The following is a 25,393-nucleotide window of genomic DNA, read 5'->3' as shown; positions in this document are numbered from 1 at the left end:
TATGGAGCTATTTTGGTCCAGCTCCTCGTGCAAATGGCTCTCCTTTGCGGACTGAAAGCCCAGAGGCATATTATATAAGTGGCGGAAGATATGCACTAGCACTTCTAAGCGCCCTGATTCAGTCCGTCGATGAACTCGTCGTTTCACCTTCTTACTAGGTGCATAACTGGCGTTGTTGGCGAGGGGGGGCCAGCGGTTAACATCTAGCATAATCGAAAAGCCGCTCAGCGTCTATTAAGATTTCGAAAATGCCATATAGATGCGGCCCCCTTTCGAATGGATTCCAACTATCCTGCTTTCTACCAGATATCGCCCGCTCTCACTCGCTTGGCCTCGCCCGGCCTATCTATACGGTATTGCATCAATAATATAGACTCGGAATGGCTTGAAAGCCGCCATGTTATCTCGATTCTTGATTCTACCATTGAAGAGTCATGCGGATAGTACCTCACAGACTTCCGGCTGGCGACCTTCCTACCTACGAAAACGAGTTTTGATTCTTTTTATTCTCACATTCGCTGCAATTATCGCCGCCCTTGAAGTAATATATCAATCATCCGAAGCTCGCAATGGGATCGCTATTTCCACACAAGATCGCCATTACTTTTGGACCTACGGGCCGACCGCTATACTCACTATCATCACCACTCTCTGGTCACGGGTCGAATTCCAGACGAAGCAAAGTGCTCCCTGGCAGGCACTGCATGACAGCCCTCAACCAGCAGACAAAAGTGTACTGCTCGATTACATTTCGGACATGCAGCCAGTGGTGATCTGGAAGGCCTTGAAGAACAAACATTTTGCAGTCGCTTCAGCGACCTCATGTTCCTTGCTACTACAACTTCTTATAATCTTCTCGACAAGTTTATTCTCACTCCAAGAAGCTCAAGTTCAAAAAAGTAATATACCCATCAACATCCATGATACCTTCAGCACAAAGAACTCCGAAATCGATACTGTTGGCTCCCAGCCATACGATATTCTTAACGGCATACTCTTTGAAAATGTTACATACCCCTTGGGGACGACCGAGAACCTTACATTTCAAGAATTTTCAGCCCCCAGCCTCCCTTCAAATGCGATAGTGACTGCCCCGATACACGGATTAATGGCTGAATTCGATTGCGAGGATGCTAGTTTGGATATAAGGGCCCTGAACTACGTGACCACGAATGAAACCGGGCGAGTGGCAACCAATTTCGATGTCGACATCTTCACGTCTTCTTGTGAAATAGCCAACATAAGCCTCATATCGGTCGATGTGACGCAAACTGCGTTCTTCCAAGGAGGGCAATGCGAAAACATCGACGGCTCAGATGGCTACCGTATTGTGTTGACAATGGCCCAGCCATATCAAATAAATGTCACGTCTATCGCAACTCCCGCCGATCATGTTAACGACACTCACCGTCAGACTGGTTGGAAAAAAACATACATAGGACTTAATAGAACAATCTCGATGATTTGCAAACCGACTCTTTCGCTTCTAAAGCTAAAAGCCGAATCGAATGCAACTGAAATGTCATCTGGTGCTCGCATTCAAAGAGTTGGATCTGAGGATGCCAATATCCCAGGAATAACGGCAGGAGATATTGCAAAGTTCATAATTGACAATTCCACTGCTACCACGGGCTTCAGACCAGTTGAAGACTATATTCCGTTTTCATACTACTCGCACATCGACACAGGCTTTAACCTTGGACTACATCTCATTGGAGAAAATATCACTGTTCCAACACTTTGGCAAGATGGCGTCCTGGAGAGTTCTGGCAAAGCGTTTTATCGTGCAATTACTGCCTTGTTGATGCACATGGGACTCGTTCAAAGAAAGCAGTCAGCGACAACAGGTCTAGCAATTGTTACTGAGAATCGGGTGATGATGATGGAGCTACCTCTCCGTGGAATGGAGGTATGCTTAGCACTTGCAGTATCTTTGGCCATTTCCATGGCCATCCTTATACCAGGCACGTCGATAACTACATGGAGCCCAAATAATGTTTCCTCGATCGCAGCGATAACGGCAAATAGCGCTGCATTTCGAGCATCTCTTCGTGGGACTGGTGTGGTATCTCACAAGACTCTCCAGAGTCGTCTTGTGGGTCAAAAATACTACTTACAGTCCACCCCCAAAGGTACATCTATCGAAACCGCCGAGGATGGCCGCCGAGAATCAAAATTTGATTTCAATATTGGCTCCGAATATATCACATGGAAACCCTTCCCCGAGATGATTGGTCGCATAATAATATTCATTCTCGTTCTCTCAGCAATCGTGGTGCTAGAAACACTTTTGCGAGTTTCGCAGACTAAAGACGGACTAGGAGATGCATCCTCAGAAAATGAGTACATGCATTATTTGTGGACGATGATTCCCGCCCTGGCGATGGTTGGAATAAGGCTATTTTTTGGGAGTTTGGATTTCAACATCAGATGCCTTGCTCCATACGCACCTCTCACTAAACCTAAAGGGGCCTTGTTTGAACGGTCCATGAATTTGAGCTTTCTAGACTCATTGGGGCTAAACAACACTTTTCGCTCCATTAGTTCGCGCCATTTTGCAGTCCAAGCGACCACACTAGCTACAACTGCAGCATTTTTCTTGACAATTATCACCAGCGGTCTATATTCCGTGGTCGAAGTTCCTTCCTACAACGAGGTCAACTTTACCCGTGTTGGGGGATTTCCTGACCCGAGAACCATTGCGGGACCCCAAAGATTGATGGACGAAAGCAAGGAAGTTGATGGAATGCTTACTGCCGAATACATTCTTCAGTACAACTTTTCCTATCCTCGTTGGACCTATGAGGAGCTTGCCTTCGCGGAGATTTCCATGAGCGAGCGTTCAAATAGAGGGCATTTGAACGCATCCTACGTCGATATCACAGTTCCTGCATTGAGGCTTGCCCCTAAATGCAAGATCCAAACTGCCGCGGATCTGCAACCGAAACTGACTCTGCCTCAGTTTGGGCCAGCTGGCAGCCACCAGCTTTGGTTTAATCAATTGATTTTTGCTTGCCCCGGTAATAATACTAACAACATTGGAAATCTATCACTCAGTGTATGGGACGAAATGGGATCTGAGCCTTTTGGATACTCGTTCGAAAGCCAGTGCAGCTTCGAAAGCGGGAACAGCAATGGGGTTGTGGGTGCGTCCCATTATACAACATTCTATCTCTGGGGCTATCTCAACGGGTCATCAGTTGAGCATGTAATAGGGTTATCATGCATTCAATACGCCGAGACAGTGAATGTGAGAACACGTTTTCATCTTCCAGGACTAGAAATCGACGAAACGAACCCTCCAGTTCCTGACGAATCATCGGCTAAGTTGGCACCAAACCTTTACACACCTATCCCTGAATGGTGGGTCCTGAACGCAAATGGAAGGTACCCAAAGTTCGACGGTTTTTTCCAAGACCTTACCTCTGGAAGATACGCTATTCCTATCGAGAACTTCAAAAGTGAAGAGCACGATGAAGCGGTTATCGGCGCAATCAAACACCAACACAAGATCATCTCTGCCCAGCAATTCAATAACTATACGCGCGGAACCGCAAACGCTAGTATTGCCCATACGCCAATACTCGGCAATGTTACGACATCAAACCGATTGCGTGTTGTTCAGGATGTCACTTCGACGCGAATTTTGGAAGGGTTGTTGGCATTCATCTTGGCACTGGGTATCATTGGATCGATGCTACTGAACACGGATCAGGTAATTCCTAAAAACCCCTGCAGCATTGCAGCAGTGGCAAGCATTGTTGCAGATTCACAACTACTTGACGAGTTTCTGAAGGGGGTTTGGGACCCAGATGACAAGAAGCTGAATCGGGTCTTCGCTTATCAACGTTTTCACCTTGGATGGTGGGAAAGTGAGAAAAGTATGAGCGATGATACCGAAAAAAGGTTCTTCACAGTTGATCATAGATCGGCCGGGGTTAGGATCTGAAACGGCTAGAGAGATAGGCTCAAGATCCACAAATGAGAGAATTCATAATAATCTCATAATTTGTAGTTTTATAGATTAGAATAGTAAATTCAGATGGCAACCCAATCACTTGGCGAAAAATTCATACATACTACTGTCGCATGAGTCCAGTTGTACCCGTCCATTGGATTTTATTTCTATGTAGAGATATAGGCTTCTAGCTGGAGAACGGATCGGATCTAAAACGTCATGAAAGAAGCGATGCCCCTAGCCTTATGAATGCTACGCGACGTCAAATCAAGCTTTGAACTGAAATATTCTTTAATTCTTGAACACTAGACACATACAAGGTCATGTGATGTCCTATTTCTCAAGCCCTATCTCCACAAATGTACATGATGCAAGACGAAGATGGCGCACTGAAATGAAAAGGGTCCGCCCAAAAGTCTAATCTGGATCGGAAACGAATGGAAAGGAAGTAAATAATTCACAAACGCAAGTAGAAGAAGCAAAAGAACAACCGACGCCGGCGAGGGTTGAGAAGGGCTTTAGCGAATAGTGCTTAAGCAAGGTTTGGTTTAGGCATGGTGAGATTCACCGATGGTGCGTTTGCGGAAGCGCAGGGCGGAGATCTCATGGGCCCTCTTGGAGGCGGACACAGAAAGGTTGGAGCTCTGACCAGCATCGCACTTGGTGCCACTCGCCAGCTGTTGGGACACAGACCACTGTCCATTGGCGCAACGTTGGAAAGAGCTACCAGCAATGCAGTTCCACTGGCCCTCGGGACTGCAAGCGCCGGTCAGAGTACCGGCACTCGAGGAACCGCTAGAGGAACCACCAGAAGTTGCAGAGGGAACGGGAGCTGCTTGAGTGCTGGAGGGAACAGGCTGAGGAGCAACAGGCGCGGTGGTTTCAGTTGGAGCTTGGGTAGTGGTAGGAGCAGGATCTGCAGGCCCACTGGAAGTGGGAGCAGTGCTGGGCCCGGCAGATGTTGCGGAGCCAGAACCTGAGCCAGAGCCAGAAGAACCAGAGCCAGAGATACCAGCACCACCGAAAGAAGCAGGGCCGGTGCAGGCATCTTCACCCTCTGGTGCAAGATTCGCCGCCGTACCAAGATACTGAATCTTGGCACCAGGCTGGGGGAAACGGATGTCGATGCCTTCCTTGGTGGTGCAGCCGTTAACATTGGCAACGAACATGGGTGGGTAGTTGGCAGTTCGCTTCTCGATAATCTTCTCCTCCTTGGGGGCGCGCTTCTTGGAGCCGCCGGTAACAGTGACGGGTGCACAATTCATGTACATTTCACGGTTACCAATGCGGTTGAACCAGGTCCAGGCGAGAGTGTACTTGCCAGCCTCGATGTCAGAAGGCATGTCAAAATGGAATACAGAGTCGTCATTGCCAGAGAGATTGCCATCCGCCTTGGCTGGGCAGCCACCTTCGTAGGACTGGATGACCTTCCACTCGGAGTCCTTGGTAGGCTCACGGTCGGTGGTCAAACTGATCTGACAGGAGCCACCGCCGTGGACGGCACTGCCCTCGAAAGTCAGTTGCTGAGATGCACCCTGGGCGATGATATTCTCCTTGGTGACCTCGAAGGTGTTGGAACGAAGCTTGCAAGGAAAGTCGCTTCCATCAGCGGCCAGGGGAGAGTTGTTGAGTGAATCCTTGCTGTACGGGACAGGGTTGCTCATGATCATGTGGGCGTTGACCATGGATGCGCTGAGAACAGTGGCAATCAAGGAGTTGGTGAACATCATGATGGATATCGGAAATGCTTTTTTTTATCGGTTCGACTGAAGTTTTTGAAAAGTAGATCGAATTCGTACCAGACGAACGGGATCAAACAGTAAAGGATTGGATGTTGGTAGTCGCGAGAGCGAAGTGAGCGAAGGCTTCCTGCGCCAAGTTATTAGCAGGAAGAAAAGAGAAGATCATGTTGGAAGAGATGAGATAAATCAGAACGGGGCTGGTGAATCTCTTCGGAGAATTTATAGGCAGAAAGGGATTGTGTCGCGGAAGGACGCTCAATAGCGTCATATCATTCACCAACCACCCCATTGTGGAACGGGAAGAAAGAGACAAACAGGCAACAGCCACGATTCAATCCGAAACCAAGAGTGAGGACAATACCTTTTGTGTGAAACAGCAGGAATTGTTTAGGTACAATCCTGCTAATGTTCCTGAGTCTTTTTCAAACCACCTGGGATGAAATGTCTCGGGATATTGAAGCAAAGAAACAGTGAATGTGTCTCTTTGAAATGTATATTGTTCGCAAGCTTTTGAAGCTTATTGAAAAATGAAGTCTGATGTCTTGCCACAGGCAGAGACAAGCAAAAACGTGTTGATGTTTGTGGAAGCGGAGACGCTTGAAGGAATGTCGGAATCGGCCACAGGCTGACTACCAAGTAAAGATAGAAAAGAGAAAGGAATACAGGACTGGCCTGTTTGAGGTTGTCGAACCGTGAAGGAAGGAAAGAAAGAAAAATGAATCGGAATGCACGAGTAGAAGAAAAACCGCCGGTTGGCGCGGCCAAGGATTTTATATCTAGGTTGAGCCTACAGAGTACAGATCAGGTCGCAACCAACCAGACCGACCAGACAGGCCGTGCGCCCTGGCAGAAGGGCAGCAGGATCCATTAGGATCCATTGAGAGAACCGGGACCCTTGAGCCATGGGATTCTGGATGGATGCCAATCAATCGGATACCTCTAAAGTTTGATCAACCTCCACACCACGCCAAACCAGGAGTATAGATGTCCGCTCGGAGATGGTAGATTGTGCCAACCAGGAGGCAGCAATGGGTGGAGTGGGTGACAGTATGTCAATTTTTGCAAGCTGGGGTGTTTCACGTCTCGCCTCTGCTCCCACCTCAGACGGAGGACTGATGCGGTGAGTGGTAGTGATGTGTAGTGAAGGGCAAGTGTGGTCCAGCCAGTGAGGATGTGAGGATGCGAGTCCCCGGACCTTGCGATCTGCCAGCTGGTCTCGGCGGCTGAGAAAGTAGCCAACCACCGTCTCGGTACACGCAAGGCACGGTCTTCGCCGCCCCCTGACAAGTGTTCCACTGCCGCACCATCGATCGTAGGTTTTTCACAGCTTTCCCATGTGTCTGGTCCGGCGACCGGCAATTATTCCAGGGTATTGGCTGTGGGGGAGAAGACGGTTTAGCGCCTACTCTCCTCGTTGGCCGGCTCGATGTAAATCGGTCGGAAGAAACCGATGGTCCCACTGACAGGGGGTGTTGCAGCTGTAAACGTCTCCGTTTCAGCGTTGTTGTAGTCGCTATTTTCCAGTCGTGATAGCTCCACTGTGGACGTTGATTCAATGGAGAAGCATCGGGCCTGCGACCGTGATTGGTATGTCCAAGCCAATGTGATTCCGCCCTTGCGACCTGTAGAAACCCAGAGGATCCTGGTATGACGCAACGGATGGAGGCTGCCATGCTGGGGGTGTCATTGTGCTTCTGATGTCTCTGAGTTCGTCACTGAAAGAGACATCTCCCATTGTACGACATTTCCTTCAAGCCACCCGCGCTTGACGATGCGGTTCCGCATCCTGTGTCTGTGTCTGTGTCCTGTGTCCCGTACCCCGTATCCCGTGTTCCGTGTCCCATGTCCCATGTCAGCGTACAGGTTTCATAATGACCCTGATGACCCTGATAACCCTCCTTCTCAAAAAGGCAAAGCTTGCTCGTCTGGAGCGCCTGTGGACAAGAACCTCAAGACGGCTGGGCTGATGCCAGTGCGGTTCTAGCGTGAATAAAGATCAAGTGAAGTGGAGAATCATCGAGGAAGGGAAGGTGTCAACCGAACTTTGTTTCGCGTTTCACCCTCTTCACTGGGAACGTCCATCTTGGTCAGTCTTGGTCAATCTTGGGGAAATTAGAAACCATCCTCTCTCCACTACTCGTATACCTATGCTATGCACTTGACATGCGGATTTCTCCTCCGCACGATCAGTGATACTACTGTTACTGCTGTAAGATTGCCAGCCACTCCTTCCAGGTCGAATCCATGGATCCAATACTCCGCATCCGCGATCACCGTTCCATCAAATGCTCTTCTAGACGTGTTTCATATTGATGGTCATCCCCATCTAGACCCATCTTCAACCTCTCTTCATCGCCATCAGCGAATGGGAATTCTTCAATTTAAGATGCCCTACCATCCAGGGCCCGCATTATCTCGGTTAACGCGAACTAGACTTGGCAGAAGTGGATATCATCATGAGGCTGCCCAAACATAGTGGGTTTATGGCGTTCGCAAGGACTACGGAGTAAGCTATGAGTACTTGAAAATTTGAGATGTCCAAGACCCTGTTCGATCACGAAGCCTGCCGAGACCAACTGCGACTCGTTCTCCCAATTGCCCGAACCTCGGTACACCGGAAAGTCCGACTGATCTTGAGATTAAACTACTCCATATCTAGGAGGTTAAACTGGCCCATATACAAGGCAAATACAGGTCTATCACTCTCAGACCACAGGTCGCCTGACAGGCAAATAAAATTAGGCGATCATCGCAATCAAACCATACATTTCCTTCTCCTCTTCTCGCATGGCCATGACTAATTCGAGAAAGCGTCGATGGTGGGTATAGCTTCTAAAATGAGCAGTCAGAAATCCATGGTAGATGATCGGAGATGCTCGGCGAGGCTGGAAACACCTCACAAAGCTTCGCGTGTGACGTTCTCCTGGTCTCCTCCTTGGCCTCAACTGTGTTCTCGATGTTATGAACCTGTTGATTTGGCCCCATGGTCACATTCGGAGGAGGCAGAAGTGGAGGAATCTGTCGACTCAATTGACCCTGATTCAATCTGTATGAAATTGAGACTGTTGGATCGTGTGGTCCTCTGAAGTGGATGGGTCGTGTGGTCCCCAACAAACCGCCAGAGGCGAAGAAGGGGGTCTTCACGAAAGCAACCATCCTAGTGTGTTTCATGGACGTATCTTGCAGCCTATTCTCCATCACTATACTTCTCACCAGTATGGAGTATGAATGTGAAGGTTTTCTCATTCATACCACCTTCCTTGAACAGGGCAATACTTTGGTGCAACCCAAGCCAAGCCATTTCACGCAAGTTGGCGCCATCTAATATAAACTAAAATTTCTGTGTGTCAAGTGTATCAAAAGAACCAAGTGTTCGAATTATTATGCCAGCATCCTCCATGAAATTATTTCGCAACAAACTCCCCTGTGCCTGATGACTGAAAGAAAGATCTATCTGAAGAAAATACTAATCGACGATACTAAGAAAGCCCTGCTAGTACCTGATAAACGATTCTAGATCTTGAATATTTACAGTGAAGACCAAAAGAATGATTCAAACATCCACGCTTCATCACTTTTTGCCTTTCTTCTTCCCCTTTTCAGGGACCGACGATTCCTCGCGCCGAAAGCCCCCCCTTGACCAAAGCATCACGACCAACATCATTAATGAGTCGGAACCGCGCCGGCCCCAAATGAATACCACCGTACCAGCGCGACACGACAACAAGCACATTCCAAACATCCATCAGCTGCATAACATGTAGTAGCCGACCCCCTGCAGCAGTTTCCCCATCGTCGTCGTAATCCTGCACAACAGTCTCTCCAGAATCTGAGCCTGGGGCTCCTCCTTCTTTCTTCTGCTTAATACGCCAAGCGGATATATTGTGTGATGCCACGGCGACCTTTTTATCCGTAGCCGTTAGATGATCCAGGAATGCCTGCGCCTGCGCAAGATCCTTTACCTGGACGGCTCTGGCCAGGAAAACAGATTTCTTCTCCGTCACGACGTCGGAAAGAATCCAATCGGGTGGGCTGTCAAGTCCAAAGGCGTCCTTTAATGAGAGGGCCGCAAATTCTTCGTTCGAGATGGTGATCTCCTCATCAAGTTTGTCGTTTGAATTTGAAGATTGTCCGGCTGGCGTTGACTCCGTTGTTCCGGATAGTTGTTCACTTTCCTTATTCCCTCCAATATTGAGTTCTGGGAATACCTCCACAGCTTCACTAATCACATCGAACAAACAGACCGCACCAGGCTGCCATGTCCGCTGTACAATATCTTCCAACACATCAACAGCAATCTTGCCCTCCCCACGCGCTGCAGTCGACGCAGTCCCAAGGATATACGGCTGGGTTTCCGGATACGAAGCTCCAAACCCGATCAGAAAGGAAAGATGCGGTTGGCCAGGGAGCTGGAGCGTCACCGTCGTTTGTGCGGGGTCATTGGAAGAGGAGCCGGCGCTGCCCAGGTCTAGCGTGCTGGTGGAGGTGCTCGCCGTCCGGCTGATTGTGATCGTGTCAGGCTCGTATATGGCGTTTATAGCCTCGATTTCTTCGGCAAGGTCCCGGTTCGGCAGATCGTCCAGCTGTGACATTGTGCCCGCATGTTCTGTTGGAGAAGATAGAATTGTGGACTGCGGAGTTGATTCTGTTTTCCCCACCTTTGTTTGCTATCAGGCACTCAGGCAGCAATTCTCCATGCACAGAAGGTTTCTAGAAGAATTCCCTCCGTCCCAAGGGACAAAAGTCCACTTCAAGCATTTTGACAAGGTTGATTTGCTTTTTCTATCGGAATAATATGCCTAATGTCCATTTAACTAATTCTCTATATGTACCGTGGCTATACAAGACCCCTCTTCAAATGCGCCGCAGCAAGCTCCACAACCGCCCTCGCAGTCGCAGTCCGGCGAATAGGTTCAAGCATCACATAATCATGAATCTGCCCATCAGCCCTCAAGATCGAAGTATCGACCCCATTTTTCTGCAAGCGTAATCCGAACGCTTCGCCCTCGCCAATGAGCGGATCCGCGCCAGAGAGAAACAGCGTCGTAGGTGGGAACTGGGCTAGCTCTTCATCAGACGAAAAGCTCAGCGGCGAGGTGAGCGAGTTACACCTATCCGGTTTATTAGGGATAAAGGCATCAATCATCCAGTCCATTGTGCGCTCCGTAAGATATGGTCCCTCCTTGAAAGTCTTGTAAGTTGTGCTCTTTTGATGGGTGTCCGTTATCGGGTAGAAGAGGACTAGATGGGCGATTTTTAGGGGGAGATTATTTCTCTGGGCAAGATGGACCATTGCGATGGCCATGTGGCCTGGGGATTTTATGTCAGATGTCTCTTACGCGTGAGAAAATATGGGCAGAGATGAAGGGGAACTTGCCACCAGCACTGTCGCCTGCAAAGGACATGGTCTCTGTTTTCAGGTGGTGCATGTCACCATGCTCGACCATATATTTCAATACGGCAAATGACTCTTCGAATTGACTGGGGTACTGCTTCTCTGGTGCGGGAGAAAAATGTGGGAATATCACTGCGGCTCCCGTCTGGCGGGAAAGATCTTCCATTAAGGAGCCGAATGCGCTGGGGCTATACGAAACATGTGATTATTAGAATACATAGCTAATTCCATAGGATGGGAGGCAATACGCACCTCCCAGGATCCAACCGCCACCGTGAGTATAGAAGATGGACGGTATATCACGGTTGGCATATTCAGGTCGAAAAATGACCGTCTTCACTGAGCTAGACCCGAGAGGAACATCGATGTAATCTTGGGCTATATCGGGGGCGGGAACATGTTTTTGAAGAGTTTCCAGAACCTGTCGTGCATCTGATGGTGTTTTCTCGTAAATTGGCTGGCCTTTGGCGAGTTCGCCAACGAAGTTTCGGTTGATGGGGTCCAGTGCGAGGGTCATCCTGGCCTGTATTCCAATATTATCTAGTAGATACTAGGTGGTGTCAATACGGTATTAATGAGCTGAACTATCTAAATGTAGATTTATAGATATCATTTTATTTATATTAGAGCGAGACGTCATATGAAGTCGCCTCGATCGCCATCCGCGGTCTGGGCTTGGACGTACTTGTGGCGTTTGCGTCGCCACCTCGCTATACATTGTTGCAACCCCATGTTATTGAATAAAAATTAAGTTTACCTAACTAGGAAGCTATTATTGGTGAACTAGATGTTTCCTACTTCAATTTGCAGTTGTGTGCGTTGATTTTCAAAGGAAATTACTAGCACTACTTTTTCAACTAGTAATGTATATATTTCCAAGGTTAGTATGCCACCTGTGCAGTGGATACCCTCACTTGATCCACAAGAACTTAAACAACCCCGAATGCCGAAAGTTAGTACAAATACTATCATTGCCCAGGTGAGTAAACATTTTGGCTCAGTGAAAACACAATAAACGTAGAATACAGTGATTTTAGGTATAGTATCACTAGAGGTCTTGCAAACCCATTCCTCATCTTGAGCAGTCCAAATCTTCGAAGCCATCTGCTCCAAAACACGTCGCGAGAGAACGACGTCATTTTCGGTTGGCCGTCTCAGCCGAAGGAATACTTAATCAAAAGGAATAGTTATATTGCCCGTGATTCTAGGCCGACTGGTTTTGTTGGGGCCCTGGTGATTTGGACGGCTGCGGTCGGGAATGGAATAGGTTTAGATTGATTTTGGCGATAACGTAGAAACCATCTTTGAATGGTTGTCATGTAACGAGCGGAGATCGAAATAGTAAGCATGATGTTCACATCTTCTTCTGAATTATCAAGCAAAAAACGAATGTCGTCCATTAGATGTGATGTTGGTTCTGACCATTGGAATCCAACGGCCAAAGTTGGCTATTTCGGATTACGTTCAGATGGATTTTCAGCCCCATCTAGGAGTAGTCTCCCCGTGTTGTCCGTGTAGTACTGCGAAATGATGCAGACCCTGTCGGTATAACGATACTTTCCGCCTGGTTGCCCCAAGTCTCAATGATTCCTAAAAAGAATCATAAGCGATGGCGTGCGCTTTAGACTCTATATTTATAAGAATGATAGAATGTTGCTTGTCATAAGATACGCGCGGTTTTCGTAGAATATCATATCTAGACTTAGTAGATAATTCAAGGAAGGTGTGAGGATGCTCAGATACTCACAGAGATCAACGTACGGCGTAGCATACGAAGCAAAGGAAGCAGTAGCGGTTCGACGAAAGTAATAGCTTGAGGAGAATAAGAAGGAAGCTAGGATAGAAGGCTAGATACACAGGTGTATGGCGTGGATGCCTAGAGTGGTGCCGTAGGCATAAGGCATCCACGAATGGTAACAACACCAGTTCGTTACAGAAGGAATGCCCATCAACTGAAGTTATGATCGCATAGGCTCCTTCCCCAGTACGCTTATATCTGTCGAACTGCTGGTCTAAAATCCGAGAGCACTACTCTTCTCTAACTTAACACCACTGAGTGGATAAGATACCGTAGTATAACCGTAGTCTAGAAGATATTTACCTTATGTAGGTATAGAATACTTTATTTCAATGTTGGGTGTTGTCAACAAGGTACCACCCAGGCGCCTGCGACAGGTGGAGGTTCTTCGAACTTGGAATTTTAAATTTATCTTCATGTCAAATAAAAGCAGATTTGAAAAGAAGCGTTCATTAATTCGTAAGATTGATCGCACGCTACTCTACGTTTGATTTCTTAGCAGTTGGTACCAACAAAGTTGATCGCAGACCCCAATTGCAGATTCTGCATGACGACAGTATCATCTTCATCCAGTCCATCTAGGTTCTTGCGCTGCCAGAAAGACCGGAAACCCTCCACCAATCTCCTGGTAAACGGGGCTACATCATTTGCATCCATCGGGGCGAAAGCAATGCGGATATACTTGTGCGCGGATTCAGCAGACTTGGGCGTCGAGGCAAACATACTACCCGGGCCAACTAGGCACAGATGCGGTTTCTTTGTCAGATGGATCCAGAAGGCTTTCGATAGTTTCTCAGAACTGTATTGCGACCGGAGTGGATGTGTGTCAAAAAGAATCTCCACCCACGCGAACATGCCGCCCTTTGGCCAGACGAAGTCGTACATCTGGACTCGATCGACTACCTCCCATTTATCGATGTTATCAGATTCCGTGTCCTGGAACTCTGCGTTCTGGTGAAAGAGAAACTTGTTCTCTTCTAAGATGGTGCACATCGATTGCATTCTTCTTTCGTAGCCGCCCCTCAATCCCTCGAGCCAGCGGACCCAGCCGTCCATCTGCCACCCATTACCATCTGGGCTCTTTGAAACACGAGCTTCGTTTTCATTGGGCTGTTTTCCCATAAAAGTCTCTGCAACTACAGACTGGACAAATCCGGACGGTTGTTGGGTTGTCACCTCTGTGATGCGAGCTAGGCGTTCGATGAAAGCGGGCTGCGCTGTGATCCAGCCAAGCCGACTACCCGGGGCAATTGTCTTGGAAAAGGTATCTAGTCTGATTACTCGGCCCTCGGTATCAATTGATAGATACGAAGGGACGAGGGAGTCCAGAAAAGCGTAACCTGACGATCTGCCTTGTGCATTATAGTTTCGATTGTATGGATTCTGTTGTACTGTGGCCCCACGGTAACGTGCTTCCATTTCGAAGGCGGATGGGAATTGTAGGTTCCAGTATGGATCATCTTCGACAATTATCACATCGTACTTCTGGCACAGAGCGTATATTTCTTTCCGGCGTTCGACGGATAGGGTGCCTCCAGTTGGATTTTGACCAATGCTGTTACCCGCGGTTAGCATTATTTCTTGCTTTGGGAGTCGGTTGGCATGGAGATGGGGATCTCACGTCACGGTGTATATGATGTGTGGTCGACGACCTTGCCGAAAGTCCCAGTGTTCGAGTACATCTTGTAGACCTCCCTTACCAGCAGCACACATTCCCTGTCCATCCATTGCGACGCCGATGACATTTAAACCTCGAGGTCGGGCAGTCTGAATGGCATTCATGTAGGCAAACTCCTCGCATAAGACACCCTGACGCTGTTGGATCCAGTCCCGGTCGGGATTCCAGACATTGGTCAAGAGCTCTATTGCCTTTGAGAAGCCATCGGTATTTCCGCAGGAGAGGATGATCTCAGGTCCTCCCTTGTAGGGCACATTGGGGTGAAGATGGTCTTTCACAAATACCCGGAGGAACGAGAACAATGGCGGGTATCCTTCGGCGGTGCCATACTGTAGAGCCGTCGTTAAATCAATACGACGGTTGGGGTCGCCAATTTGGACTTCCTTGGGAACAGTCACTCGGTCCGATTTGGCGTCATCCTTGTTGGAAGGGTGCAATCGTTGCGGTCGGGCGACAGTGGCTTCGAGAGTATCGTAGGGGAAATAGGAAGGATGTGGCAATCCTGGAAGAATATTAGCTGGAGCGAATCGGAGAATTTATTTTGTGACCAGAGATGATACCGCCGGCGAAATTAGCAATGTTGGGGATCAGGAAATACTTGTAGAAGTCCTTGATTTTGCTGAGGTTTCGATTATTGGTGGTATAGGAGAAGTGGTGGGACAAGTCCAAAGGTGGAACTGTCATGGCTGTCATGATGGTATGGTCGATCGCTGCAGCTCAACGGTCATGCAGGTGGCCCGTTGAATTGGATGGAGATGGAGGAAAGTGGCTACCATATGGCCTTGATCGACTAGTTTACTACACTTATTTAATTACTTAATTAGTTACCCCAAGCAATTCTGATTTCTAATCTCGCCATTCATCCCCGCTCTCTCTAACCGGGAGAGTCCGTGTGCTTGATAAGCGGACCGATTTACGTCCCGCTCGCCGAATCATGGTGGAAACTTGGAATCCTGCAATCCTGAGAGGCTAAAAGTGATAGTACGTATCTCTCTGGGTACCGATTATGGAGTCTACGAATTAGATCCTAGATTGATAAGGCCGTTGGGGTTGCCGAGTCCACCTGGATATTCCAGAAGCTATACGAGCATCGATCATCGGTCCTTGCGGGGATGGGATAGGATGTGTGTTGCACGGTCCTGCATTAGTGCCCGGCATTGTTTTGAGTTTGACAATTGTTTTCAGTCCTGTGCCCTGAATTTACAGAAGAAAGAGTGATCAGGGGAAAGCATAAGGAAGAACAGAACAGGCGACAGGAACTTGAAGTCCCGTGATTGGCTGTCACGAGGGATTCCTGCCTTGTTGCCTGGTCGCCCCCCAGTCTCAGTTCAACGCTGGCACTTCTTTCTTTTCTTCCTCTCCACAATCACTCATTCTCTTCTTACCCATTGGTCTCATGATATTTTCTATCTATTTTTCAACTTCGATCTTTTAATCCCCTCTGCATCTTGGGTTCATGGCTGGCGTTCCTGGTGATCTTCAGCTTAAAGAACCCACTTTGGAGATCTCCACCTGACTAGCGTGCCGACCGCTCCGGCCCCCGACATCATAGGCCTTGAGTCCTGGACATTCATTCGGTTCTCTCGGCCTTCGTCCTTCTCCCTTCTCTTGATCCGTCCTCCCAGCCATGATCGGGGAAGGTCGTGACGAGGCTGCCCGCCTCTATGTGCCTCCGCTCCTTGAGGATGACGACCGAATCGCCGATCCCGACACTTCTGAAGATCTCCCGCCGCCTGATGTCGAGTCCGGAAGCCCACTGCCTATTTGGCTGCAGGAGTCATCCAAGTCCTTTCGCTGGGGCTGGGTGCCCTTGCCCCTCCGAAAGGCCGGTCGCACCACTGCAAACTGGATCAAGGGCCCCGATCCGCCGCACATGCTCCTTTTGAAGCCGCTGTTTCCGCGTATCCAGGAATTGCCGGTCCAATATCTTGACCGCTTCTTCCCAAAGCGCAAACAAAAAGGTTTACTTCTGGGCTTGTTATACCTCTCCTGGTTTCTGCCGTGGTTCCTTGTTCTACTTCACTCGCGATCATCCGGTTATATTGAGGGATATGGCCAGCTGCAGACTCTATCTTGTACAACAAACCTCTGGTACGTATCGATAACGAGTCCGATGCGATCTATATTTGGATACCTCAAACTAACCCCGAAATAATGTAGGCAATTTGATAACGGATGTGGCCTGAATGGAAATGACTGCCGTCCTTTCTCCGAATCAACAATTGCTTTCCGATGCCCCGCCAATTGCCGCGATGCGAAATTGCTGGAGCCTCATGTCGTTGGAAATCAAACAGTCAATTACCAAGGACTGGTTATCGGAGGGCCATCTCCCCAGTCACCGGATACGGCGACCTACCGGGCTGACAGCTTTGTCTGCCAAGCAGCCATCCACGCTGGAGCCATCTCGAACGACGGTGGCTGTGGTGTTGCAAAGCTGGAAGGCGCTGCGCACTCTTTCCCATCAGTGAAGCAGCATGGAATCAAGTCGATAGCCTTCAAGTCCACTTTTCCAAAGTCATTCAGCTTCCTTCACCCGTCTTCGTCACAAGCAAACTGCCCATCGGATCCGCGCTGGACGCTTCTCGGTGTTACAGCTGCAGCTGTTGGGGTTCTCTGGCTTTTCTGCACATCGCCGCCAATTCTTTTCTTCAGCACCTTCTTCATGGTGTTTTGTCATACGGGACTGGTCGCCGACCCTCCTTCGTATCCCTATCTGGCCGATCTCGTATCCACGCTTTTGTCTCGAATGCTGCCCGCTTCATTCGTTGTCTACGTGCTATACAAGTTTTGTGCGGCCCCCCCTGCTGAAGCCAATCAGCTCCCCTATATACCAGCTGTCTAAGCTATTCCTATATCTACCTGCACTTTTCATCGGTGCTTTGAACAACTATACCTTCGCGCGATTGATCCCCCTTCAGCGCCTGACCCCCATGGATATCCAACAACAACCAGGGGCTAAGCTTGCATTGGCATTGGTCATTCCAACTGTTCTCACCATCATTCTTACCCAGGCGTGGCAGATCCGTCAGGGTGGACTGCTGCCCCGCTACTTGAAGATATATGGTACTATGGTCCTGATTATTCTCATCCTTCTTCCGCTCCCTGGTCTTCGGCTCCGAATCCACCATTACATCCTCGCCATCCTACTCCTACCTGGTACTGCCTTCCCGACACGCCCTTCGTTGGTTTATTCGGGTCTGCTCCTTGGTCTGTTTATCAACGGCGTTGCCCGGTGGGGATTTGCCTCCATTATTGAAACACCGGCCGCGCTGGGAGAACTTGCTCCGGGCCGTGGCGGAAATGGCTGGTGGGGTTCTGCGTATCCTAACATCACGAACAACTCTGTTGATATCTCTTTGCCCAAAGCTGGCCCTGATGATTCCCATTACGGCAACGGCAACATAACCTTCCATCTGTGGGAGCCCGAGCGAATGGCGAAACTTGACGTGGATGGTATTTCGGTGTTGCTTAATGATGTGGAGCGCTGGCGTGGCTATATTGACGAAGACAAGCACGGTGAATTCACCTGGCACCGTCATGGTCACGATGGTCTGGAACTGCGGCAGTTGTCTCTGCTCGAGGGCGATGAAGATTCTTCTGAAATTGAGACCCAGTCTGGTCTTCTTCGAGACAGTGACTCCGATGATGACGACCCTATTTATATTTTCTTTCGGTTTGCTTTCCTGCGGGGTGCGGAGGCCGGCTCCTATGGGCCTACTGGTGTCTGGAGAAGCGATGGATCTTGGATCTCACCCGACCCTCCGAAACAGTAGTGGAGGTACTTTGCTTTCATTCTTTGATTTATTCCTTGGTTATTTCATTTCGCCACTCTGCCGGATAGAATATTATACAATTGGTGGTAGAAGTGCTGGACGCGCTACCTGTGCAAGTGGGTGGGCGAATTGCATTCACTACTCTCGTTTCCGAACCGATATGCCGAACGAAGAAACCATGACACTAGAAAAAATCAATTTGGACTCCCTGTATATACTTCATAGCCTGAATTTGTATCAATCCCTTATTCAAGTTATTTCCATCACTGTTCATTGCAACCTCGCGGTAGACCTCACGTGACGACACAGCCCAAAGTCCAGGCAGACACCGGCTCCGCCCGCTTGCGCTTGCGCTTGTCACTCCGAATCCTCAACCGGAACATAGCAGCACCCTTCCCCCGGCATAAACCTGAAAAAAAAACTCACATTCCAACTGTGGTAAATCAATCCTGCCATGGAGCCCGCGGACTCCGACCGTGAGGTGCCGAGCGCCCTAGCCCAACGAGCGGTATGTACTCCACTTCCCCAGCCGGAGGGGGATTTGGCGGAACTTGAACGAATACATAATTGGTTTGAAATGAGATTGTAGCTGACTGTGCATGCATGATTCAACTAGTGTGACCAATGCCGCACTCGAAAGGTGAGCCTTTTATATGCTAAAAATCAGAATGACATGAGTGTTTAATATTCCCCTTAGATTCGATGCGACAAGCGCTCTCCCTGCTCCAATTGTCGGAGCGCGAACATTGCCTGTCGATCGACTGGTGAGGGCCAGAAGCAGCACGAACCCCGGCGCCGTGTGCTAATTTCCAGCCAATAGTGCGTAACTTGAACTCTTTAGCACACTGATCACAAGGGATCTAACATTCATTTGCAGTGAGAAAAAGGTCGATATGATCGAAGAGCGCCTTGGGGGCATGGAACAAGCTTTACGCGAGCTTTTGACCATATCACGACAGCAGACATCCTCATCAACCCCGAAGCTTCATAGGAATTCACCAGCACCCCCCCCGGCAAAATAAAGGACCACGATCTGCAGCAAAACCCGACCATGTAGAGTCAAAGGGCCCTAATTACAGATCCAATGCGGCTATCGAGCAGCATGATTCGAATTCCGGGTTCGAAGGTGGCTCCTCCCTGTCTGCTCATTCGGCATATGCGAGGGAGTTTCTTGAATCAGCCGTATCGCATGGAACTCCAGAGATGTTTGCGAGTCCAAAGATCAGTGAAGCGCTTGCGTCGCTGAAGCACATTGTCGATATGCAAAATAGGAGACGAGATGGTGATGACCAGAAAGGCACTGATTCTAGTCGTGATAGCCGGCTAGGTGTCCGGTGTGATATCCATGACCTGGAAATGCCACCTCTGCCGATTGTTTTGGAGGTCGTCCGGGCAGCTAAAGGTATGAACAAGTCGATCTGAGCCGACGATCTTATTTTATCCCTGACACTTTACAGAAAATCCACCATCTGCTTTTGCTGGTTGGATTCCCTTCTTGACAATTGATTACTTTGTTGAGAAATGCCAGGGGGTTTATTTTGCTACTGATGATTATGCGGAGACCACTTTCATCATAACGAATTTTGGCCTCTATACCATTTTCATGGAGTACCAAAATACTGGAATTGGTCAAATTAGCAAAGATGAGTATCTCTACTATATGCAACTGAGCAAAGACAATCTTGAGGCTGCGCTTGCCAATCTGAACATTTTAATGCCCGCCACCTTCGATTCTATTGCTGCGCTAGCCCTTGGGGTAAGCTTTGCGATAACTATTAGGTATTCATGGGTACAAGGCTGACAAGTACAGGCGATCCATGGAATTGAGATATCAAAGCCATCTGTGGGCTGGACTTTGGCCTCAACAGCCATCCATATGGCCCAAACTCTGGGATATCATCGCCTGTCATCAATGGAAAATGAGTCAAAAGAAGTCCAAGATCAAAGACAGAGTCTATTCTGGTCGATAGACACCCTTTTGAATATACTATCTTTGCGATTAGGCAGAGGATCTGTGGTCCAGGACTACGACATCACGATACCTCCACCATTGGCCTCCATGTCACGCGCTGAGCCTTGGGGACCGGTTTCTGCTCTTTGGTGTAAGCAAGCCGCCATTCAGAATCGGATGTACACCATGCTGTATAGTCCTGCAGCATTAAAGCGCCCTGAGAAGGAGCGAGTTTCCCATGCACGTCAATTGGCTGAAGAGCTTCTGTCGAGTGTAATTGAGCCTTTCAATGTACGCTATATGTTACCCGAGGCCATTCGCAACTACTGACCTTTTTATCATAGAATATCGTTGCTAACGGAGCCAATTTCTCTGAAATTGACAAGCTATATGTGCGCTCAGACGAAGTCAGTCGATACGCAACCTTGACTTTGATATATCGAGCTATCCCAGTTCCACCCGGATCAGATTCGGGTCTAACATTCATACCGGAATGTATCGACTCGGCTCGAGCGGCTTTAGAAGCTCACCAGCTATGCATGTCTGATTTAAAGGAGACGGACGAGATGATGCGAATCTCCTACTTGCATTGGTATGCCCCTAAGACCTAAAACACTGGGTTTACTCCTATAACTAACTTGATGAAATTCGACAGGGCTGTATTTCTCTCTCCATTCATACCTTTCATCGTCATCTTCTGCCATGTAATTGCAACCTCAGACCAAAAAGACCTATCCCGCCTTGAAGACTTCATCGCCTCTCTCCGCCCTCTTTGCCGCTTCTCCCAGTCAGTCGACCGACTACACGGTCTGTGCTCAGTGCTTGGCTCAGTAGCCCGGCTATACATCGAAGCCAAAAGCCGAGACCAAGCCGGCGAAGACCAAAGCCTTGCATCCGTCGGGCAAGAATTTGATGCATACCTCAGTGCCCTGGGTCTAGCACCAGGAAACCTGGCCCCGAGTGCCCAGACATATTACCAAACTGATGGTACGCCAATGCAAATGAGTGGTCCGGATACTTCCCAGCAAGGTCTCGGGCTTTCTACGCCAGCGTTCCAACAGCAGACTGAAGGGTCGATGTCCATCGCTGAAATGTCCCAGGCAGCACAGCTGGGCAATTGGTTCTCGAGCAATCAGCATATGCTGGGATTGCTCGAGGAGGACATCTTTCAGGTTATGCCGAACTCCTAACTACTGCCTTGAAACAGGGTCCAGGGTCTCTTCATTCCCAGAAATACTATGTAAGGGGTCGGTCATTGGCTGTTCAGCCATGCGCCCCGTCTGTACAGTACCTTTTGCCACACAGGGCATAATATACAAACCCAGTCTTCGCTTTCTATTTTTATAAAATGACCGACCTTATTGTATCTACAATGCTCATTGGGGAAATGGCACAGAGGCCAAGACATCTCCACCATGCGCCAACTATTTCACTTGTCTAGCAGTGACATAGGGTCATTCTGACATATGTGGTAGCTTTGATTGCGGAGGTAGAGAATTGGGGGCCATGTAAAGCGCAATACATATTGAGAAATGGGAATCGATCATACCAACAGTACTATGTATTCAGTGGCGAAAGTTCTTAAGGAAGAGTTCCTAGGATCGCTCATCGTTCTACTGGTAGTTATAGACTTGGCCACTACGACTATAAGGTAGTAAGTACTATGCTGGTAAAGAGGTCATTATGCAGACATGAAATGGACTCTGAATCAGATCGTTCGTGCTGACAGCAGATCATGTTATTTGGCCCCCAGATGGTCCTCCTAGTGCTTCGCAGTGGGGCGGCCCCAAAGATCGGAGACGACCCCTGCTATTATGGGGGATCGACACTCAGAGGCGTACTGGATGCGACTGAAACAGGCTGCGATCTCCTGATATTTGGGGGCTATTGGCAAGTTTCAAAATTGTGAGAACTGATAACTGGTCGAATTATTTTGTGGCTCTTGCCAAGAATTGTGGCTTTTTTGCAGCCTCTATACTCTGTCACTTGGGTGACATTGAAAGCGTCACTATTCACGATCTCCAGATAAATCTACTTCATTGAGGATATTTTCGGGGCGGGTGGCTAACATGCTTGGTGTGCGCGATTGTTATCTTGACCAAGACATTGTCTTCAGGGTCCATTTTCGAAGGTATTTAAGATCTCTGAAAGACGGACCTTTCGAATAACACAACCGCCAGCTCAATTGCATTCAAACCTGATCTCAATTTCAATCTCAATACACCTCATCCACCAAACCATTCATAATGCACTTCGCCAAGATCTCGATTATTCTTGCCAGCATCCCTGCAGTCCTCGCAGCCCCCGCCGCCCAACAAAAGCGCGGAGATACCTGCACCCTCATGGGCACTGAGGGAATCAGCCAATCTACCTGTGGAGGAGTGGTAAACTGCATTGCTGCCACTGGAAGCCTGAGACTGCAGTGTACAAATGGTGTCAAGTGGGACAACAACAAGCAGGAGCCCATTAAGCAAACAATCAAGGCATCAGACTCCGGCCTCGACCATGACATTGACTGGGACCAGCAGTGGATGACTGGTGGTTACAAGTGGTGCACTGCTGCATACAATGGTGGCGATAAGATCGATGGAAAGGTTGATGACCCCAAGGTTTCGGGCATGTTTGGTGAGACTGATCAGAGCTATACCTGTGGCGTTACCTTCGATATTTGAGGGAGCTTTGTGAAGATGATGCTAGGAGGTTGGAGTTACTTGAAGTGGACGGTTGAAGCGGAAGGGGAAGGACCAGATGTAAATATCTCGCATCTATTGTTTTTATTATGTATTAGACTGCCATGACTATTCTCTATTATATTGCTTTTTCGACCTGATATATCTATTTCCCCTTCCATTATCTACTTCAATTAACATGATCCAGCCTTTCTAGAAGACAGATTTTGTTTCAAACTTGATCACAAACATGGCTCAGTTACCCGGATCGTCCTACCTGTCTTTCGGGATCAATACGACAATGAAGATGCCGAGCAACTAGTTGGGTTGTACATTTCTTGTTTGAGTCTCCTGACCCACGTAGTACTAGTACGCACTTATCAGGTCAATTATTGGAAGAGCGGGTCTAGGTGCCGGTGGATTCAATACGCGACGATTAATCAATCATGAGCGTCCAGAATTTGCTCAGCCCTTGATACTATTGCCATAAAAATCCCCTTCAAGCGCAGACGGTATAATTTATCAAGCTTCCAAATGTGCAATCCAGATAGATCGAACCTTGCCATGCACATTCAATCAAAAATAGCCTAGTGCAAGGATGAGTTGAAGTATATAGAAGAAGACCCCCGGGACTTGTCTCTAAATCCTTCATACTAGTATTTTTTCGGGAGATTTCCTGTCGCTCAATAGCCATCTGGAATCTGTACAACCCTCGGCGTTTTTTCAGGGGATTATATACTCGGCAGGCCAATCTACTCTAACCTTGGAATACTCTGATATGAAAGCATAAAAGGCTAGCTCTCTTCCTCTTAATGTCGATCTAACATCCCCATCAACATGTTCTATAATTAAAAAATTACAGTCAGTTTAGCAACCCTTCACAAGAGAATCATTAAATAACTCATAAGCCTTATTTAGTCAGGAATTTCCCTCTCAATGCTCCTAGGTCATACGCTCGTGGTAATCACTCTCTGGCTAACCGCCATCGCATTATCTATCCCTACAAACATCACCTCGGGATGGGCCACTTTCTACGATGACGAACACTGTTCCGTAAATCCAGGAATAGCAGTCAGTATGACCAACCCAGGATGTCTAAACGAGTCTGGTAGGAGGTCATTCCATATGCGCAAAACAGACCACAGACAATATTGGTTAATTGTCAGCCCGACCCAAAATTGCCCTTGTCAATCCCATTGCAGAACTCTCTATAACCGAAGAGACGGACCTTGTGTCAAGCTGGAGGGTAACACAATTGGTTTATCTTACCGCTTTCTTGCCAATGAATACCCACTTTGTAATCCGAATAATTGTTGAAGAGCGCAAATTGTTTTCTATCAGTCTTCCAATCAAAGAGCATACTCAATAAGCTGCATTGTACCTCGTGGTGCGACAACAAAGACTTTCTACCACACAAACTATAGGCCAACGTAAAATCTCGTATTTTTCTGCTTTGATCAAAATTTTCTTTTTCAACCTCGATCTAAGTGCCAGTGTGTTAATATTTAAGTTCATTTGACATTTAGTAGTTATCTGGCCTTTGACTGATTGAAGGTTGAGGAATTTCACTAGATAGGGGGTGCTACATCGAGACCTGCCCGCATGACCACCTGCCTTTAAAGCAGAGGATCAACGCCCTAAACAAACGCCGATCGCCTCTAAAACTATAATTTCGGACAGCGCCCGGGAGTGGGTTTAAATTGTTGGACATATTACTCCCTAGAGAAGGTGTCTTGCTCCAGTATGTTGCTCATAAAGGAGTAACACTCGTAGCCTTCTGTATTGTTCATAAGAAGGAAGTGGAATGGAGATGAAACGGTCGGGTTTTCCTAACGTGGCACGTTACGGTACCTTGCAGATCATCTCGTAATGAAGGCAGCTCGAACTATGTAAATCCTTGCACCGAATGTATACGGAGTAATGGATGGCATCTTACAGGCCAGCGAGTCGGAGAGACGCGAGTCCACGATCTCGGAGCGGAATTCATCGGCTCTTGCTGTCAACCGGAGGACATATGAACGCATAGGTGGACTTATGAAAGGAAGAACCGGACTTCGATAGAACTTCGCGAAAAAAAAAAAATTGGAGTCTCCACCCTGCACTGTTCAACTACGCAACAGCGCTATGCAGAAATTTGCAGACTTTTTCCCGTCCTGTTTCAATTCCATCCAAAGAGCATAGCAGAAGGGGAAGAACTGACAAAAAAAAAGTAAAGAAATACCCCTCAAATAACTCGGCAAACATGCATATTTCAGCCCGATGATCGGACAGACTATTAAGTAAAGGAAATTGCGAGTAGGCCACTCCGCTTCTCATCCTATGACGCGGTGCGACAAAATCACTCACTCTTTCAGTCACCTCCACTTCATACTAAGTGGAGGCTAAACGCTGGCCGCCCCTACATTAGGCTCCCTTTTTCGAGGCCACAC

General features: G+C 48.2%; 9 protein-coding genes across 9 annotated transcripts; 4 read left to right on the top strand and 5 right to left on the bottom strand.

Moving 5' to 3' along the window:
- Positions 1-397: 397 nt before the first annotated feature.
- On the top strand, positions 398-3,949 carry N7481_002080 (DUF3433 domain-containing protein; the record flags this gene model as incomplete). The annotated part of the gene is made up of 1 exon (XM_057261299.1): positions 398-3,949. The coding sequence occupies one exon, from the start codon at positions 398-400 to the stop codon at positions 3,947-3,949; it is 3,552 nt and encodes a 1,183-aa protein (XP_057126231.1).
- A 557-nt stretch (positions 3,950-4,506) lies between these two features.
- N7481_002079 (lytic polysaccharide monooxygenase AA11 family protein) lies at positions 4,507-5,688 on the bottom strand (the record flags this gene model as incomplete). Its single annotated transcript, XM_057261298.1, has 1 exon — positions 4,507-5,688. The coding sequence occupies one exon, from the start codon at positions 5,686-5,688 to the stop codon at positions 4,507-4,509; it is 1,182 nt and encodes a 393-aa protein (XP_057126230.1).
- Positions 5,689-7,095: 1,407 nt separating this feature from the next.
- N7481_002078 (uncharacterized protein) lies at positions 7,096-7,387 on the bottom strand (the record flags this gene model as incomplete). The annotated part of the gene is given in 2 exon segments (XM_057261297.1): positions 7,096-7,322; positions 7,333-7,387. The coding sequence occupies 2 exon segments, from the start codon at positions 7,385-7,387 to the stop codon at positions 7,096-7,098; spliced, it is 282 nt and encodes a 93-aa protein (XP_057126229.1).
- Positions 7,388-9,299: 1,912 nt separating this feature from the next.
- Positions 9,300-10,292, bottom strand: N7481_002077 (IMPACT family protein; the record flags this gene model as incomplete). Its single annotated transcript, XM_057261296.1, has 1 exon — positions 9,300-10,292. The coding sequence occupies one exon, from the start codon at positions 10,290-10,292 to the stop codon at positions 9,300-9,302; it is 993 nt and encodes a 330-aa protein (XP_057126228.1).
- Positions 10,293-10,537: 245 nt separating this feature from the next.
- N7481_002076 (alpha/beta hydrolase) lies at positions 10,538-11,612 on the bottom strand (the record flags this gene model as incomplete). The annotated part of the gene is made up of 3 exons (XM_057261295.1): positions 10,538-11,010; positions 11,081-11,283; positions 11,344-11,612. The coding sequence occupies 3 exons, from the start codon at positions 11,610-11,612 to the stop codon at positions 10,538-10,540; spliced, it is 945 nt and encodes a 314-aa protein (XP_057126227.1).
- Positions 11,613-13,388: 1,776 nt separating this feature from the next.
- On the bottom strand, positions 13,389-15,264 carry N7481_002075 (putative aromatic amino acid aminotransferase; the record flags this gene model as incomplete). The annotated part of the gene is made up of 3 exons (XM_057261294.1): positions 13,389-14,448; positions 14,515-15,073; positions 15,132-15,264. 3 exons carry the CDS (start codon positions 15,262-15,264, stop codon positions 13,389-13,391), a joined length of 1,752 nt encoding a protein of 583 aa, XP_057126226.1.
- A 934-nt stretch (positions 15,265-16,198) lies between these two features.
- N7481_002074 (LCCL domain-containing protein) lies at positions 16,199-18,344 on the top strand (the record flags this gene model as incomplete). The annotated part of the gene is made up of 3 exons (XM_057261293.1): positions 16,199-16,662; positions 16,732-17,344; positions 17,406-18,344. The coding sequence occupies 3 exons, from the start codon at positions 16,199-16,201 to the stop codon at positions 18,342-18,344; spliced, it is 2,016 nt and encodes a 671-aa protein (XP_057126225.1).
- A 454-nt stretch (positions 18,345-18,798) lies between these two features.
- N7481_002073 (uncharacterized protein) lies at positions 18,799-21,485 on the top strand (the record flags this gene model as incomplete). Its single annotated transcript, XM_057261292.1, has 7 exons — positions 18,799-18,852; positions 19,042-19,163; positions 19,304-19,746; positions 19,802-20,100; positions 20,155-20,586; positions 20,640-20,887; positions 20,951-21,485. The coding sequence occupies 7 exons, from the start codon at positions 18,799-18,801 to the stop codon at positions 21,483-21,485; spliced, it is 2,133 nt and encodes a 710-aa protein (XP_057126224.1).
- A 1,056-nt stretch (positions 21,486-22,541) lies between these two features.
- N7481_002072 (uncharacterized protein) lies at positions 22,542-22,967 on the top strand (the record flags this gene model as incomplete). Its single annotated transcript, XM_057261291.1, has 1 exon — positions 22,542-22,967. One exon carries the CDS (start codon positions 22,542-22,544, stop codon positions 22,965-22,967), a length of 426 nt encoding a protein of 141 aa, XP_057126223.1.
- Between the last annotated feature and the right edge of the window lie 2,426 nt (positions 22,968-25,393).

The sequence above is a fragment of the Penicillium waksmanii genome, assembly GCF_028829765.1.
Source record: "Penicillium waksmanii strain IBT 27052 chromosome Unknown utg000002l:1.0-3326099.0:1.0-3328782.0, whole genome shotgun sequence".
NCBI lineage: Eukaryota > Fungi > Ascomycota > Eurotiomycetes > Eurotiales > Aspergillaceae > Penicillium > Penicillium waksmanii.
The sequence above is the reverse complement of the archived record's forward strand: the minus strand, read 5'-3'. Positions and strand labels throughout refer to the sequence as shown.